Source organism: Seriola lalandi, unplaced genomic scaffold, assembly GCF_002814215.2.
Source record: "Seriola lalandi dorsalis isolate HSWRI2012SDOR001 ecotype SW California unplaced genomic scaffold, Sedor1 jcf7180002054553, whole genome shotgun sequence".
NCBI lineage: Eukaryota > Metazoa > Chordata > Actinopteri > Carangiformes > Carangidae > Seriola > Seriola lalandi.
Window position 1 is genome coordinate 555,228 of NW_019525106.1, and position 20,210 is coordinate 575,437.

General features: G+C 40.7%; 1 protein-coding gene across 1 annotated transcript in view; it reads right to left on the reverse strand.

The window, feature by feature from the left end:
* LOC111661854 (neural-cadherin-like) overlaps positions 1-20,210 on the reverse strand; it is a 79,930-nt gene that overhangs the window by 53,381 nt on the left and 6,339 nt on the right. Inside the window, exon 2 of the mRNA XM_023415539.2 lies at positions 1,407-1,604. Coding sequence (XP_023271307.2) covers positions 1,407-1,604 — 198 coding nt within the window. The remainder of the gene's footprint in view (positions 1-1,406; positions 1,605-20,210) is intronic.

Consider the following 20,210-nt stretch of genomic DNA (forward strand, 5'->3'; position numbering starts at 1 on the left):
TATGGAGCAGGGTTTTATGAGTGAGTCCACATTTGTTTGTTCTGTGTATCTTGCACAACGATGTATGTGCATGCATGCAAGCAAATGGGTCACCAAACACACTTTTTTGCCATTTGTTTCATGCTTTTCTGTTGATTGACAGTCGGTGGTAATGCTGTGCAAATAAATGCAACGGCCATCAAAGGCAGAGAAGCAGAAGAAGAAGAAGAACAAGAAGAAGACTACTTGCAAAAAATTGCAGGATTTGAATAATTAAAAAAATGTGCCTTGCAAATTTTCAATGAGAAAAGAAATGCAGTCAACACATCTGTTAGACCTCAAGGATCCGCACAATGTTTTTAAGTGACAAACACTAGCTTTTGTTTGTTTAAAGAAAACTCCACAGGGCAGCTTTAAATAAAAGATCTAAATAGGTTTTTCAGTACTGTTAAATACTAAAAAATGGGGTCAGACAGGCTGACCTCACTCATCAAAAGGCCAGCTCCTCTCATCCTCTTGAGGTCTTAAAAGTTAAGCACAGGATAAGAGGGTTGTTAATACATGTGAAATCTTGAAATTGGGTCTAGATTACTTTGAAGGGAAACTGTTTAGTTTGTACAAGCCTTTAGAGGCAAACCTCCTGCTTATATGAGTTCTTAGCATGGCTATATAGAGCATGGGTACCTTGTGGTAATTGTGGTTTAAGTCACATAAGGGAGCTGTGCGATGGACTAACACGAGTCAGAGGGAAGTTGGTAGTGTTTTGTGAAGCCCTGTTGGCAAGATTAGCACATCCCCCCATCTTTGACATGCCAACAAACCTCTATCCCTTCAACCACCAGGGGGTCTACTACTCTGGCTGACTTCCAAAAGCCCGCTGTGTGTGTGTGTGTGTGTGTGTGTGTGTGTGTGTGTGTGTGTGTGTGTGTGTGCATGTGTGTTTGGTGTGTTCGCATGACTCTGTGTGTATGAAACAGAGAGAAGCAGACAGATAGACAAGAGTGCATGATAAGTGCATAAACAAATGTGTGAAGGCCTCTGGCTGTGTCTGTGATTGCGTATGTGTGTATATGTGTGTGTAGAAGGAAGAGAGAGAGAATGAGAGAGAGAGAGAGCGAGAGAGAGAAAGAGAGGGATGGAGATACAGAGGCAGAGAGAGACAGGGTGACAGAGAGACACAGAAACTAATGGACACCTAAAGAGTGTATGAATGCATGAATGAATGTGTGAACGCCTGTGGCTGTCTGTCTGACTGACTGTGCTGGTGTCTGACTAGATGGATTTATTTCGAAGGCTCTACAGCCTGTCAACCTATTTTAACAAGAAAACCTATTTTAATACCTTTTCCTCTTATACATCTTGTGTGTGTGTGTGTGTGTGTGTGTGTGTGTGTGTGTGTGTGTGTGTGTAAACAGCGGAAAGCTTACCATCCGACAAAAAGTACTCCACCTCTCCACTTTTGCCCTCATCCCCATCGTGAGCCTGGAGCTGGTAGACAAATGCTCCTGCTGGGGCCTCAGGGGACACTACAGCCTGGTAAGGGTACGGCTTCATATTCCACTCAGGGACGTTGTCATTGACATCGATGATCTTCAGCTTCACCTTGTTCAGGTACCAGTCTGGGCCTGGGGGATGGTGCAAAGATAGTGACGGAGCTCTGGTTACTGAAAGTGACAGCTGTCATGTAACTGTGTGTGTAGAGGGGAGACAAGCAGCCAGGGGAATCCAAAGCACCGACAAGCAGCGAGTCAACTAAGGGTACAGGTATGTGAGACATAAGCGTTCTCCACTAAATGGCAAAACATAATGCTGCAGGATTAGAATATATCTCAGTAATTTTTGTATCTGCAGAGCTTTGGTCAAAGTCAATGACCACACATATTGTTCCACTTCCCTCTACTTCCCCCTAGCTGCCGGGTTTGGGAAGAATGTTATGAGTGGATGTCGGGAAAGCTGCCAGTGGTGGAGGTTGGTGGACATGATATCATCCATCCATTCTCCATCAAGGATCCCATACATGCATCCAGATATCCAGGTTCCCATGGGAGGGAGCCTCAACCACAGTCTCATCTACCAAGTCCGTGTAAAGCTACCTTGATCTTCCCACAGGGGCCCAGGGATGATGCCTCATGGCTGCAGGCATTTTGTCGCCTGCACACTGCCTCAGTGGAGAGAATAAGAAGATTCCAGGAATCCAATTACCAACTCGCTCACCCTGAGCTGGGGCAGACAGCAAGAGTGCACAGAAGGGCTGAAAGAGAAGCAGTGTACAACTGCGTTGCAGTCTCTATGACAGGAGCGTGTAGCGTGCCTTTTGCTGGAACTGATAGTAGGGGATCATTATCCACATTAAATACCATGACACAATCTGGAAACAATGTGCACAAAAAAATTCTGACACTGTCACGGTCCCGATCTAGGACACCTTTTGTGCAGAATCTATTCCTGCAAACTGGAGCGAGTCACAGAATTGTGAGCTAAGACACTATTTTCACAAATATTGGCTGTGATCTTGTGTCAACGTAGCATGAAGGATTATGTCAGAAGGGCTGCCAAACAGTTCAGTAGGCTGCGATCCACAGAGGCCATCTGCCTCTCCCCAAAAAGGAAGGACCCCCTGCCAGGACAAACACACATATGCAAACACACGCACACACAGATATAAGCACAAGCACAAAGATTTGACATAAAGGCAAGTTGTCCCGTCACACCCAGACACATGTTTGCACACTTGACGGAACTGACATTAGCATGTCTTTTCCAGTCCCTATCTCTCTCTCTCTCTCTCTCTCACACACACACACATACACGCCAGTGCACACTTGAGGTGAGTTACCTAAGGGCTAAAAGTAACTATGGATTTCAAATCCCATTATGTAAAAGGTCTCTTGTGTGTGACCCCAGGCTATAAATGTACTTTTTAATCCAAGACAAAAGCAGCAGGAGTTTGTGATGCATCCTTTCACTGCCCTGAGGGCCGACTCAACAGATGTGCTGTCACTGTACAAACCAGTTTTATTTAGCTGGTTTCCCTAATATTCTGCAAAAATAATGTCTATCCAAAGTCAATTACAGCTGACAATAGAAAAACTATATGTTGGTAATGAGAAGCACATGCATACAGAAAATGGTATGAAGTCTTCAAACTGTACGAATTGCTATAATAAATCTTTACAGCACCTAGCGTTCGCTCAAATGAGTTGGAAAGCAGGAAACAGATGCTCAGATCGCAATTCCTATTTCTTTTTTAACTGGCTTACAGTTAAGATGCATTTTGATGGAAAATACAATGTGTTGCACACCAGACTAGCTCTGGAGTGTTCACAACTGAAACACAATAGCTATAAAGTGTGTGACAGCTCCTAAAAGGATTGTTAGAGGGATAATAACAGAGGGAGGAAGAAGCTAGAGGAGAGAATTAATCTAGCTCTCTGCTCAGGCTTTAAAGTTGCTCTGCAGAGAGAAAAGTTCTGACTCAGATCTGACGATTCGTTCGTTTTGGATAAATAGCCACTGTATCGTGGGGGCAGAGAAACTAATCAATGTTCAGATGCTATCTCCTAAAATGTCGACAGCGGCAGTTTATGCAGTTTAAGCCAGATCATCCTGCCCTGTAAGACGGAACAATCCTTTCGTGGTGAATAATGAGGAAGGATAAAGATTCTATTGCAAAGTAGAGGGCTTTAAAAGGCACTTAATCAAAAAGAAATCAGAGCTTCAGCACTTAACATTTAGTTGACTATCAAATCTTTGCGGGGAGCAGTGCAAGATACATTCCTTGCTTCCTGCTTGTTGGTGTCTTTCCCAGCCATGTCTCTGTGGTAATGGTGGTGATGATTTTACAAGGCTCCATCTAATTAGCTTGTTACAGAGAGACTAATCAGAGCCAAGGCAGATAATTACAGCCTATCAGCTCTGGAATGATAATGAAGAATGTACTAGTGTGTTTGAGCGTGTATGTGTGTGTGTGTGTGTGTGTGTGTGTGTGTGTGTGTGTGTGTGAGGTGAGAGATGAGAGAGGCGAGAGTGCACGCTGCATGTGCTGAGGTTGCAAACGTCTGCGACTTCTCTCTGATCTGGCGAGTTAAGTGGAAAGCGGCTGTGAGCGATGCCCCATGAGCACCAAGCCGACAGAATCTGCCTCACCTGACTGAGACAAAAGATGTGATCAAATAACCGCGCGAGTCAGAGGCTCACAAGCTCAAATATGCTCAGTGCGTTCTGTGTGATGAAGAGCTGGTCTATACTGTACGCTACAATGCCATAAGGATAAGAGCATCTGCTGGATGACTAACATAATAATGTATCATACTAAGGTGGATGGCAGGGGTGCAGTGTGTGGTTGGCGAAGGCTCAGGGAGTACATTGAGCGTGGAGCGTTTGCATGTGTGTGCGCGAGTTTTGTATGAGTGTGTGTTCTATTTCACTGCAAGCCATTCTGTTGATGTTTCCTGCTGTTAATCCCCTCCTTGGGTAGTTGCTATATAAAGCTGCTAAGTGGCTTGCCTGTATGAAAAAAAAAAAAGTTGTCTCAAGTGCTTCTGTGCACATATACACTGCCCACAGTACAAGGACACTGAGTGTGTGTGGGAAGGAGATGAGAGGAAACAGAGTGAAGGAGAGAGGCACAGATACAGAAACACAAATATCTACAGAGGGAGAGAAAGATACGGAGAGGAGGGAGAGGCAGGCAGCGTGGTGGAAGAAGTATTGTGTGATGCTTAGCAGAAAACGTAAAATAACATTATAGAGACAAGAGCACAAGGGAAGCACAACAAACAGCAGAGCACAACAATAGATGCCGGGAGCATCCATGTTTGGAAAGAAGAGGTACAGTAGCAGAGCGCAGGCCACAAGAGGAGGAAATTAAGATAGAACTTACAGTATAATTAAAAACACAAGATTTTTCTTATGTATCCCTTGTTCCTCCTACGTCCAGTGATGAAGGAAATTAAGATACAAATATTTCTGTGTGGAATTAAACAAATTGCGTCTGCAAGCATAAATATCAATGGCCCGTGCGAGACATGGAAATTCGGGGGTGCTTTTTTAGCTGCGAGTGAATGGAAAGTGAAAGTCAGCTCAATGGGGGAGTAATAAGGTACATTAACCCAATGTTTGCAGTGTTAAGGAGGCTCTATTATAAGCCGCCCACCCCCCTCCCCATCTCTGTGCTTAAAGCTGAGTGTGAAACCGTCAGCAGGAGATCAACACAGCTAAAAGCACTGGGGACAGAAATCTATTAACTCAGAGATCCCGGCACCACACACCCTGGACTCTCCAGCGGCTCAGAATGGCTGACACACTAACCATGTAAACACACATGCAGGCAATTTCAACCCAGAACAATTACAAATGGTCAAATTGTGCACATTTTTCACTCCAAATCTGCACGTCTGCCAAAAATGAACATAATTGTGTTCGATAAAGCGGCCAATATGTGTTTTTTAGCAACTATATCTGCAAACAATTTTGACAGGATTGTGGCACAGCTTATGTCTGCGAGTAATGGAAATAAAAAATAAGACATATATGCAATACAGACAAGTACAACACTGATGTAGCATCTGTGGCATTACCATCAGATTATTGGCACCATAGAGTGCTGCAGGAATGAGAGATAAAACCCAAAAAATCTGTCAGCATTTTTGAATTTCTGGTTCCCTCATCCCAAAGTTAATGGTTTTTTGAATGGGTCAGATGCCAGTAATAAAGTCTAAAGTTAAAAGAAGGTCAAGACTTTTTCACGTTTTATCCTATGACAAAAGATACATCAGTAAACATCTCATATTTTAAGCTTTTACATGTCTTAAAAATGGTCGCTTGCTAGCAAGTGTCTAAATAAGACTGCAGAGGTTGTCGGGGATGTTAAATGTCATCATGGCGAACACGAAAACAGATCTACTCATCAGTCCGCCTTTATAGCCTCGTCGTGTCTATAATCGCACTCTTGTGAACTATTACTAACTTTGTAAAAAGGCTTTTGTAAAAGAGGTAGGAGCTGAATCACGTTACGTCATGCACCATGGTGTAGTTCGTTTATAACCTAACATTAGCTTTTTATCTCTGGTGATTATATTTAGGCTTCGAGAAGTGGTGTTCCTTTGTGAAGATTATCTTGTTGTACAAGGTGTGTCAGTATCATAAACTGTTTGTCACAAAGCATGTTTCCTGCAACCATCCTAAAGCCAATGGAAAAATCACATCGCCTTTTGTCGAGGGAACCAGGCTAACCTCCTGGAGAGCCCATGAAAATATGTTATTCGTGCAGCACTCTATTCACTCTCCTCCAAACATAAACTCTTATGACTTTAAATGGAACAATTTTCAGAATGGTCTCCAATACATATTAGGAAAAGTGAAATTTGACATTGAAAGGAAAAATTACTGAGTTTGTATTTTGCAAAATAATTTCCCCATTCACTTTTTTCACACGATTAGTGTGAACAGTGGGTGGCCTTCAGCGTACATCTTTAGGGTCACCATTTAACCATGTTGGGTGCTCCTTGATTCACAAGACAGAGATGAGTGACAACACCCCAATCGGGAATAAATCATCATTTATATATAGCTATCAAAGCCCACAATAAGCTATAGGGAGCTAAGCAGCAAACACAAAAGATCCACACAGCAGCAACTATTCTAGTAGTACATTTAAACCCTGTATGTGTAGTAAATATGTTTTCTGCTGGAGTTGGCTCACCCCCTGCATGATCCTTAAAAGATGGATGGATGGATGGATGGATGGATGGATGGATGGATGGATGGATGGATGGATGGATGGATGGATGGTTCTCTCCCATCAGACCTCAGACAGCCATAGCCCCCTTTCTGGTGGGCTCATTTTTTTTCTTGTAGTTCAGCCAAAAGAATTACAAAACTCATTCAATCCCTTTTGTTCTATTGCTTTGAGCGGAGAAAAATGTGCCCTATTCACTTCTATTCACTCACATAAAAGAGGAGGATTTAGAGAGAAGCAAGTGTTGAATGGAGATATACTGGTACAGCCTGGTATAGCCTTCAGGGAAGGGAAATATAATATGATTTAGTCAAAATATTTTAAATTCCATTTAAATTTAAAACAACTATGGCCTAAAATTTACTACACGGCTTAACATGTTATATATAATATAATAATGTCACAATATTTATTATGTTGAAATGTGCAAATTAGCTTTAAAGTATTTTCTCTTCTGTAGCCCATGCTCACATCTGCAAGACATATTCCATCTCATTTTTTCCACACACTAATGAACATTAAATAATTAATGTGCTGACTTTGCTCTGTGAAAAATCACACACCTGAACCTCTGCCAATCAATTAATGACAACAGTTAGTCATTTATAAAAAAAAAAACACTGTGTTAGTTATTGGCTGAAAAAGAAAGTAAACACAAAATGATTGATCAATAACTGGTTATCACTCCTCTTTGCATAGGTGTTGTTTTTGAGGAGGAGAAAAAGATATAGTGCCACATTACCCCCACCTCCACCCACATTTCCTTAGTGAAACAGGCCTATGTGCATCATTATCTTCTCTCTGTGGGATCCTCTATAACTCCAGGGTCCAAGGTTTAAAACCCAGTAAGACCGTGCACTACAGGCACTGCCCACACACAGGAACTCTCTGACAAAAGCAGTCAGTGTGAAAAAGAATACTCAGGCATCCCTGTGGTGTAAGGCTGATGCTGTGTAATCGCAACGTCGCCAGTTTAATTCCAGCTAGGAATCTTTACTGCATGTTATCTCCCCCCGTCTCTCCATGTTTTATTTTTATGTCCGTCTCTAGTGCCAACTACTGATTAAATGCACATTTTTTTTTAAAAGTACTTTACTATGTATTATTATTGATGGACATGGAGGTAAATGTGCCCTCTCAGTAAGTTCTGATGTCATCTGAGTGTATTTTTCTCACTGGCCCAGAGTATTTTCCTCTATCTCTGAGTTGGGCTGCTCAGTGAATAGACCCTCTTCACAGTCTGTTTACACCTGGCATTAACATGCATCTTGGGTGATCCGAACACAAGTGGACAGCCGAGACACATCTGCGTTTACGCGTGTGTCTATCATGTGTCTCCAACGTGTCCAGCTGACCACTTGTGTTCAGATTTCGTTACTGCCTGTGTCACTTCCACTAGAAGGTCAATGGGCCCTGTGGACAGTTATTACATCAGTCTGTCACCAGACAACTGCCGGACTTGATTCGCACAGGCTGGCTAAAAAAACAAAAATGTTACAAGAACTAATATACATGCACAGGCTGTTCCAACATCTGAAACTGCCAGGACAACGCCATTTGCGAGTTGCAAAAGAGCGCAGGACCAGACAATAAAGGAGGAATTTTACCCCTAAGAGCAATACGGGGTAGACATTCATCTCAGCAGTGGTGGGAAACAACAGCATACACAGATGACCAGTGGCTTGCACATTTTTGCATGTGGCATTACACTTTCGATATCCCCTGAAGAAAACTTCAACCTCTTTCAGACAGAGAGCAAGCACATTTACACCACATCATGGAGCCGAAGAGGAGGGTTGCCGTTGCCATTTGGTAAACTGCAGGAGATCCTGGACAGCTTTGAAGAAAGATGAGGTTGCTATCAGTGCTGTGGATCACTGGATGGATCCCATGTGCCCATTACTCCTCCACACAATAATGCAAAGGACTATTACAACTGTAAAGGGAGCTACTCAGTTATACTGCAAGCTGGAGTGGATCATTTCTTTCGGTCGGAAACATAAGCCTGGTACCCACACAGCCCAAATTCCCCCTGCCGACTTGTCGATACAGAACAAGCACAAGTGTTAAATAATAATATTATTGATGGCTCCATTCCAATATGTGTTGTGGTAAGCTATGTCAGTGAGTAAGCAAACACAATACCAGAGCTCTGAAAGTGACTCACCTAAATGAAATGCAGTCATCATTAATTAAATTGATTCCACCTGTGCTTTTCCTACTGTGACAGGTCAAAATGTCTGCTGTGAAAAAGGTCTACTGTGTTTAAACCCTGATTGTTGTTTTAGGGAGATTGAATAATGCAGCATTTGCATTTGAAAAAAAAGGACAAGCATCCCTTTATTTGCTTCTGTCACTGAGATTGTGTACATAAAGCTTGTGAGCTGTTACATGCTGAAGCAATACATGCATACCAGACATCATGTGAACGTGAACTGACAGAAGAGAGCAAAATCAAAAATACATCCATGACGGGAACGTTAGTCATTTTCAAAATGACTCATCGAAGTGCTGCTAGCCAAAACGAAAATGTCATGTCTGCAGTGAAAAACGGACCTTGGTCCTTCCATTGTGTGGAAACTTTTCAGGTTTTAGTAACCTCAGTGATAGCAAAAGATACTGTATGAAAGCTACAAAAGCTCAAGCACAAACCTCCAGCCACAGTGGTATGAACAAATAATGATGCATCAATTTGAGGTTGATAAAAAACCAACTGTACTCGACTTGGAATATTGCGATGGATGGTAGTCATTGCAAATTTCAATATGGTCAGCCTGTGTGTCTTAAATTGTGTCCTTTTTAAAATGCACTGTATGTTTGGTGTACAGCCCATGTGAATATACTTCGTGTTGAGTGTGAAAGTTATTTTTGAAAATGCTTATTCCACTTATTTCAAAGCATTGGAATTAATAAGTAAATCTTTATTTAATTCTACTGGCACACACCACACACAAATCCTATGTTCGTTTGTGATAACACATTTATGTAAGATTCCATACGGCTGCTGATCTATAATGTAGCATAAAAACAATGGATAACCTGTTCTTTTTCCCACACTGTATAGGAAACAATGTATGAAATATTCTTTTTTTTTTCTTCAGCGGTGTCTCCTCAATAATCCAGAATCATGGAGAACTAAAGTACCTGATCAGTTAGCGTCAAGGTTGTTGTTGTTGTTGGTGAGTACAGGTTGAAAGGGAGTTTTGAGAGCCAGAATTTTAAAGAAGCAATAACTGAGTCATGGGGATTGATCAGAAATCCTACCAACCCCCTTCAGATAGTTGAAGGGTATTTTGTGCTATGAGGCATGAGAAATCTTCTATTCTGCACCTTTGAGATAAAAATTTCATACCATCTCTTCAAAATCTGTTTACGTTTCTGATGTACAATCTTCACATACTTTATTTAAACATAAGTAAGGGTGAGATTACTTTCAAGTCAATAGCTGTCAATAGAGCCAGTTCCAATTTCCATCCCACAAAAATGTTTGGCTTGCTTTTAAAAGAAATGTGAGTCATGCTGCCGTGGATCTTTTTAGTCATGTTGTTATATTCATCACACGGCTACGTTTGTTGCTGTGGTTGATTACCTGTTGACAAAACTCAAATAGTATTCTTGTTCTTCTCAGAATTTCAGGAAATATTCATGAAAGATTTAAAACCTGATAATTTACAGCCTGACGTTTTAGAGTGTGTGACCTCAAACACATACACATTCTTACTCTGGCAAAGACGAAACATTTTCTTTTCCTCCTTCCTCATGTTCTTTGTAGACAAGGGACAATTTATTGATCCTGGACTTTGACTCTAGATAATCAATATGAGATTGAAAAAAAGACCTTATTCTGCCCAAAAGCCTACAACAGGAGTGAGAGTTTTTCAAAAATACTTATGCACTGAACTGCCTCCATGGAAAGCATACTTCAGACCTTCATGTTAGCTACCAAACAAAGCTCTGTTGATGAGACTCACAGTATAAGCACTCTCTGCTTTGCTTTCACACAAGTCATCCACAGTAACTGTGACACACAGACATCAAGGTACAAAACACTAAGCTGTATGATTGGTCACTTAACTCTCTCAACATTTGTTTTTCTTTATACTTATGTTGGACCTCATCCTACATTTGCCTTGGCCACAGTATGTTGCAGCAAAGAGAAATTATTAGTCACACATTAGACAGCCTCTTTCATTTTGCTGGCTCAAAGTTGTAATTTTTACTTATTTAAGAGCAAAAAACAGTTTCAAATCATATCAAATTTTATGTTCAACTGAGTCACACTTCTGAGCACATTTACTTAACAGTACTTGACATTGGCCACCACATTACAAAATTCCATATATATAGTTATTGTGTCCTCCTAAAATGCCAATTTCTGTAAAAGAAAAAAAGAAAAAGAAAATCCATTTGTGGTAATGTGGAAATGTCAAGAGTCCTGATCGATGGAGCATATACTGAGTTTTTTTCTAACTAGTCAGAATATGTGGATGAATATAGATGGAAGGACAAAGCTTTGTCCTGCCAGCAATGGAGGCTACAAAGGTCTTTCCAAACTTGATTGCTGATAAATCCAGTTTACTCAAGTAATAAAAAAAATTATACTCTATGATTATTGTTACACTAATGAAAAGTATTTTCAAGACCATCTAACTAAATTTAACTATTCTAATTTGTAGGTTCGTGGGAAAAGATGTAGGATATGGAACTTGAGAGTTGTAAATACAGTTCCTACTATTATTGCTTAGTTTAGCTTGTGGTCGATGAAGTACTAACACGGTCTTATTTAAACAAACTCATATTTAGTTAGCGAAATACCCACCGGTATGTCCAAGACCGACCTCAGTTTTGTTTGGTTTATGACACTGTAAAAAGCAAGCAAATTCAATAGGCCAGAATGCTATAAGATAACAGCTCTTTAAACTACAATGACTCATTTGTTGTTTTTTACACCTATTAAACAATATAGAGCTTTTGAAAAATAAATTGCTTGACTTTTGTCAGAGCTGGGCTAACTGTTTACCTCTAGGTAGTGTAGTATACCTTGGCTTACATTTTCCACAGCCTATGTGCCTGTGTGATATCAACATTCTCATCTGCCTCTATGTAGGCAGCATTGCATACTGATTTTCCCCAAATGTTGCAGTGTTTATTTAACTTTTTCAAGTAGGACAATACAACTGTTACCAAACCATCACTAATAAACAATAAGGCCTACACTTTTCCATCAAGAAAACCCACACAGCAAAGGAGTACCACCAATACATGACAAACAGTCTTAAAAGGCCCCTTGCCATTTGAGAAAATGCTAAATACACCATCAAAGCCAACAGGACGCAGTGCTGCCAACAGATCGATATTAGTCCTACAGCATAATGAGGGTAGTAACAGGTTGACTGCTGAATGCAAGATAATTAGGATTTCAGTTTTGTCTTAAAAGAAGATTAAGTGTTGCTGTTTGCATTTCTTAAGGCAACTGGCGTCAAAGTTTTGAGGCCCTTATTGAAAATGCTTAATCACCTGCTGACTCTTTTCTAGAATCTCTAACAGCCTAAACAACACACACCTCATTTGTTGTGTCAGAACAAGATCTTAAGGCCTAAACATTGATTGAATGGCAACTGAAAAAGCTAAAATGTGCATACGGCAACAGTAGCTCTCTTCTCAGTTCTATAAATGTCTGTGTTCACTAGAAGCTTTGGATGGGGTGTTGAAGATAAACAATTGAAGCTTTCTGGGTGGAAATTTTAAAATGAAATTAAAGTGAGTCCAGGTGATTGACAGTGTGTGGGATTCCTTGCTTCTTCTCAAATCAAACTGGGGAAGAAATAACACAGGTACACACAGGTATTAGGTTACATTTGCATAAGCACTACATTAGTAGTCAAGTATTGTATCTTCACAACTACCTGTGATATCATACATAATTAGATCTGACTGTGAAGTATCCTTTCTATTCTCTAATTTATGTTGAAACAATGTTGCTGCTATCCAAACAGACACTTACTGTAGAAATAATATGCACTCGAGCATATGTACAGTGCAGCAGTCTATGATGAACTCACCCATCCTTCCACCCACCAACCCACTACACTACAAATGACATGGATGTGCAGTGGCACATATGCACGCCCTGTCGCACAGTTCACAGCAGAGACTATTCATTTGGAAAGGTGGCAAGGAGAGTTAATCTAAATGACAATGCAAGGTGGAATATTCCAGTGCAATTTTTTGGTAAGAGAATATAAAAGAATCCTGGTGCATTTGAGCACATACAATATTCTCTCTAATCATCAGTATCAATTCTTTAAAAATCATTCAACTTGTATGGTACTCCTAGAACTTTCTTATAGTATACTGTATATACAGCTTTAGATAATGAGTATGCAATAGGTATGTTTTTAGACCCATCGAAAACTTTTGATATTAATCATGCTATTTTGCTCTCAAAAATGTATAGATATGGCTTTCATGGTCATGTTTGTAAGTGTCTCAGTAATTATGTTCCTAATAGAAAACCATATGTTTTTACAGTCATGAGTCAAAAAGAAAAAATGCAATATGCTGTACCTCAAGGATTCATATGATGACCTAGGATTATTTCTTATTTATATAAATGATCTTGCGTTGTGTCTAATATCACATTTACATTGCTCTTCGCAGATGACACCAATCTTTTTGTCTCAAATAGGCATTTAACGAATCTCATTAGAGAACTAAATCATCTTCTCAATTCCTTATATGGTTTCAAACAAATACGTTTTCAAATGTTGTAAATGTTAAAAAGTCTAATTTCATGTTATTTGCTGGAAATAAGAAATATGACAATGAGCAAATCACACTTCATATTTATTTATCAAATCAAAGTTTCATGAACATGTTTTTTAGATATTCTGATTGATGATAAACTCTCTTGGAGAGAACAAGTTGGTTTTGTCTGCACTAAGGTCAACATGTAATATTGAATGGGCAATACCTTTGCAACTTATCTGTACACACTTTACTAGATTAGCAATTTGTTTCAAAACTGTTGTACCAAGTGCACTTCTCTTTTGACATTGCAGTTCTTGACTATTTTTGACATCAACATTCCTTAAATCTGTATATTTAGTATTTAAAAGAGATACAAGACTACAGATTTCTTTTGTATAAAACATCCTTAGATCAATCGATACAATCAATTTTCCATAAAATATCGAGGAGTTGCATGTACATTTATATTTCCTTCATATGTTTTGTGTTTTTGTGTTTGAAATAAAAAATAAACAAACAAGATGATCTAAGGTATACAGACATAAAGTGTTGTTTGGCCTCTCTCAGTCCTGCCTTACACCTCACTCTGGGTTTTTATTTTCAGCTTGGAGCAGTGAACATGTGGCATGTATATTTTGTGTGTGTGTATTTGTTTGCTTGGTTGTGTCAAAGTATTGAAGCTTCATTGAATTGCGTTGTGTTTGTGCATTCATGTGTGTTAATGGGCTTTTATGTGTGTGAAACTGTGTGTGTATGTATGGATGTGATGTCAGCGTGATGTGCTCTCTAAGTGTGTGGTGTTTGTGTACTGATGTGTAACAGTAGCTGTGTACATGTGTGAACAGAAAGTAGATGAGTGAGATGCTCCCATGCACCCCTCGGCTCACGGTTGCCTGGGGTTAAGTGGAAAGGGTAAGAAGTTGCAAGAAACCCAATACAGCTCCAGAACAAAAAAAAATCTATATTCCTGAAGGAATGGTGAGCAGGGCTGGGTTTGATGTTCATGAAGGTTGAGAAGAGAAGAGAAGAGAAGAGAAGAGAAGAGAAGAGAAGAGAAGAGAAGAGAAGAGAAAAGAAGAGAAGAGAAGAGGAGAGGAAAGATGAGAAGAGAAGAGAAGAGAAGAGAAGACAAGAGAAGAGAAGAGAAGAGAAGAGAAGAGAAGAGAAGAGAAGAGGAGAGGAGAGGAGAGGAGAGGAGAGGAGAGGAGAGGAGAGAAGAGAAGAGAAGAGAAGAGAAGAGAAGAGAAGAGAAGAGAAGAGAAGAGAAGAGAAGAGAAGAGAAGAGGAAATAGCAGTTGATATGTTGTAGCCAGAGAGGTGCACTGTTTATACCAGAGGCTTTCATTTGGTCATTAGTCTCTATCAGCACCCGTCTGTTAGTGTTAGTGTGTGTCAGAGAGCTATCTTTCTCTCTCTCCCTGGTTTGATGATGGAGAGGTAATTTCAGCTTTATGATGGCATGACTCTAATGATGAGGATGGGAGCGCTGAGAGCATGTGAGGGCAGGAAACAGTGAAAAATACTTTGTGTGTTTCTATGTGTGCACATACAAGGGCACACATCTGTGCTTTTCCTCTGTGTGTATATGCATGCGTATGAACGTGCGCGTCCGTGTGGACACAAGCCGGATAAGGTCCAACTCCTACTGCTGTCCCCATCATTGAATGGGCTGTTAATGGAGAGTAATGAGGGAGTACTATCATGGCAGATGTGCCCTCTCTGCAACTCTGTTTTACTCTGAGACGGTAAAACTGACCCAAGCGAGACATCAGCAGGCAAGCAGCCGCTTCCTGTTCTGATTAAGCTCTGTATGTATTGCGGGAATCTGAATGGCTTGTTCGCTAAGTTTGCCTCACACTGTTGTACACCAGGAAGTAAGAGTAAGTATCATTTCGACATAGCACCTAGAGTCACATTAAATGACAAAGGCCCTGGCAGTGTCAGCCAGGCCCAAAATCTGTTAGAGGGCCATCTTCTTCACTGGAGTGTGAAATTATTTTAGCTCTCTGCTCATTATAGGATTTTAAAATGCATTATAGTTAGGGCTTTTATGGTGTGCCGCGGCATTAATTCAATTTGCCCCATTCACGCTTTCTTATTATCACGCTCAGTTCAAGCTACAGGGGGAGGAAGCTGCTGAGCAGTGCTCCCCGGCCTTATCTCTAAAGGATATAAACTACACTACCCAGCTCAATCAGAGCCAGCACGGACGGCTCCATCCATTCATCCACTTTTCCTCTGTCTCCCCCTCTCCTTTTCTCCAGATGCTGCTTCCTGTGGTGACCTCCATCTCTCTTTCCATCCTCCATCCCTCTCTCCATTTCCTTCTGAGTTGGTGATTGATGGGGGTTGTCCTCAGAGCCCTTTCAATATCTTTCCATAGAAACGAGTATATAGGCAAACAAACATAAACACACACAGTGCATGCACGGTGGGAGATGCCAACACACACAAAACACGTACGCACTGAAAGACCAGGGCCAGGCAGAAGCAACAGAGGGAGCCGCGCAGGTTTAATGGGAAAACAAGCCACAGTGTATGGGTGAGACAGCAATAATCTATCACTGAAACCAGAACCTGGGTCTGTGTTTGTTTAGCACTCCAGAGAGGGAGGCATTCTGGGAACACCCTATCACTGTCTGTTATTGTGCAAAGGTACTATAATGAATTGAACATTGCAAATGTATTCCTTTGGAAGTACGGCAGATTGGTATGGAGCAGCAGTGTGAGTGTGGACTCAAGCTCTGACAGTGTCCCTCCAATGTGAATGCTGCATGAACATGATTTGTCCATTGTTTGCATCGCACATACACACACATGTACACAAAACATGCTACACACTACCACTAGTCACATGCATTAAACTGTAACTCAGCATGTGCTGTCTGGCTTATTGGTAATGGGGGAAGAGGAAGAGAGGATGAGGATAAAGTCCTCATTTAGATATCTAATCCAGTGAGCAGTCTGTCCTGTGTGGCCCATCATCTCCTGTCATTAGCAGCAGGCCAGCAAGATTAAACAAGATCAATGTTTATCACCCACTGTGTGCGAGAGAAACCAAGTGTTAAACTCCCCCACCTCATCACGATTTACCACAGCATCTGCTATCAGATGCAAAGTTAACAACAGAAATCTATGATCATATCTAACATACATGTTAAAGAGCGATCTTAATCAAATTTAATGCCCCAAATCTGTGATAATGTTCACATGTTCGACAGTGGATGAACAGGATCTCATATTAATATTTTTAAAAAACTAATGCTCCATCAGTAGGATTTGGTGTAAATATATGATCTCACACTCAATCCAAATATTAAGACAAGCTGAGTGACTCATTTGTAACTTTGAGCGTACAATTATTCATGGGGCTAACCCAACATTTCGGGACAGATCCTCAATTTAGTGTTTGACAGTCACAGAAATTTCTCAGTGAGAGATATCCATCAAAACCAAGTTAACGCACATTCACACAATTAATTATTGAAATTACTCAATTAAACAGCAGCTGTGGTGTCGGGGCAGAAAGGGCAGCAGTAATTATGAGTCGATAACTTGAAAAATGAAAAATGAAATGCAAAGGCTGTGGACAGAGTCTAAACAGCAGAAAGGCAGATAATGCTGCATAGGATACACAAAGAAAAAGCTGTAAATTCTCACTTTCTATTTAATTTTTTCTTTTATCTCCTTTGTTTAATTTTGAGTAAAGCGGGTTATGAGAGCAGCAGCAAACTCTGTGCACTCAGTTCCAGGTCTTGATCCTTAATGTGTGGCAGTGGCGCATGTCTTTGTGTTTCCGCAGCAAGGCTGGCACTATTAACTACACAGCAGCATCTCTATCCCATCCTTCTCAGCACATCATAAGACTGTAGAGACCATATGGTCTGATTAGACCACAGAATTAAGCCCTACGCTATCGAGGCAGAGAGAGAGAGAGAGACATTCACTAGTTCCGCTGAGAGCAGACACACATTGGTAGCTGGAACACTGTTAGAAAAAAAAAAAAAGAAAAAAAACCTCATACACACACAACCCCCATGCACATGCACAAGCACATGAGCCAAGTTTGGAACAGGCATAGCAGAAATGTTCAAATGCAGATGGGAAGAACACAACAAAAGCATACAATAAACAGTCCAAGCCAGTTCACAAAACAAGCAGGAACAAAAGTGTTTTTTTGTATATCATCCTTTGTGGTGGTCAGAGCCTCTGTCTGCATATCTCTCTATATTATCTCCCGCTCTCTTTCACACACATTCCAACACACTCAATCTCGCACCTTGAAATATCCATATCAGCCCATGTAGTCCCATGCTCTCTGCTAGATGCTCATCAGCCCTGAGAGACACTACATTTTCTCTGCATCAAAGACACCTGCTACTGTAATCAGCCGTCCTCTGGCTATGACGGAGTTGTGGACTATTTCTCTGTTTCCTGGGATTGATTAAATAGCTGAACCATGAGATGGACATCATCTTCAAACACGTTTTCAAATCTGAGTGGCAATTCCTTTGCCTTCTGCATAGTCTTTTTGATCACCAGTCAGACTAAAATTTAGCAAAAGTATTTTTCTTCTTCTTCTCTTTTTGCTTGGCAGTCATTTTCATCTTTTCAACAAAAGCCACACACTCTGCTGTGCAAATTGGTGTCGCACAATTTCTGCAATTTGTGCGCTTTACTCCAAAGCAAAGTTCATGGCATGTCAAAACATCTCACTAGGCAACTTGGCCAGCCATGTGATCTTTTTTCCTACATTAAAAATCTCCTTGTTCACACTTCACCCACCAAAGCTTCCAAAGTTGTCTGTGTCCTGTGTGTTTATCAGTGCCTCCTTTGGCCACAGAGAGCAGAGCTGCAACCATTGTTATGCTCAGTTAATTGGACCTTTGGGTACAAAAGGTTGAGAAATTCGAGACCAAATAGATAAATAAGCACAAGCACTGAATTCCCACGACATATTCCGGCGCTAGCTCCAATTTTCCCTTGCTCATTCTAGCCTATAGGCGGGCTTGTCTGAGAGGCTGATTCATTAGAGTGCTTCAGGACAGTTCTATCAGCCCTTCGACTCAATCACACAACCTACCTCTCTGCGAGTTTGTAAACTATCAGCAACAGTCTGTCACTGCCTATTCGGCGACATATAAATTGTTGTTTAAAGTGATGTTTTGTGACTGGGGGCAAAACAGCTCCTGGTTAATCAATAGCACAAAATCAATTCAGCTCTCTCTGGGGAAATGCCACTGAGAGGCTATCCAGCATGCAAAGGTGGAGCCAAAACAAAAGTTTTGGATGGACGGGGGAAAATGGCAAGTGCGGAGAGGACCAGGCAGTTAATGTGTTCACTATAGATCTTTCTAAATTAAGGCAATTGCAACAAACACCACAGCAGAAAATGTTATTATGTCAACAAAGCCCTCATACTCACACCTTTGTCTCCCACTAAGCTGATGTCAGCGCATCACAGATTAGATTTAATAAAACAAAACCTTCTCCGTTGGTGATAAGCGCCTTGTACAATGTGCAAGTCGTGCTCATTTATCACACAGGTAGACACCAGGCTGCATGGAGGCATTCTGGGAATCTGTGCCGTTGGAGGTCAGCAAGACATTTACCTGACAGCGCCTGCCTCCATGCAATGTCTAGAGTTGACAATGCCTGTGGTAATGGGCATCAATAATGCAGACCCTTTGCCAGATAAAAATTCTCTGTCGCCATGACTATCCTCACAGCACTGCGTCGTATGCAGCACTCATATCCGCCTATACACCTCACACGCGAAACTTGCATAATTTACCGTATGTGGGTTAAGTCTTGAGGTTTCTGTCGTAATGAGATATTACATTGCTTGTGTAAACAGAATGACACATACTGTACCTAATCATTCCACAACTTTGGCTCTAATAATTACTGTATGTTTTCTGCTAATTTAAGTCAACTTATTCTGCTTTGACATCAGCACACACACAAAAACACACAAATATCTTCTCTTCCTCCCTCTTCTTGCTGTAGTGGTATTAGTGATGCAAGAATCTGAATTTGATGCAGGTGTCAGGGTTGACACAGACCTTATTAAGCAAATCAGATATTAGTCATACAAGACCGATTCATAATAAATGCAGATTCTGTTATTGTCATTATGTGATTGGGGTGTTTCTATTTAGTGTTTCTATTAGTTAAAATTATTACACGCACAATATGTAATTTTCTGCCACTAGGGGTCTCTCAATCAAAACAATAGCAAAAGACGAAGCTTGGTGATATTCTGAAATATAATGGGATATTGGTATTATAGTTGCTGTCTTTACCACAACTGCCGACAGTGCAGTCAGCTTCTCCCAGTTACGATTCTGTCAGTGTCAATTTTTCAGGAAATTTTTTACCAGGAGCCGAATTATTCACACAGGTCTCCTCTCCAAAACAAACAGACCAGGTGATCGAAAAACCCATGAAAAAAAAAAACAACTGAATAAAGTAGTTTCACATTAAAAATCATCCTGAAGTGGGCTGCGAGCTGAGCTGCTGCAAACATTTGCTGAGCTTGTTTCTCTGACAACTTCTGATCCAGAAGTTCAGGAGGTTTTTAAAGGGAGCCGAATTATCAGAGGATAATTCTGACCGCTTCTAGCAGACAGGCCATTGACACATCAAAAGAATCATTACCTTGATTTCTCTAGGTTTGTAAATTGTTGGAAGCAGTTGGGATAACGTAAGTACACAACTGAACAAATTATATTTGACATTT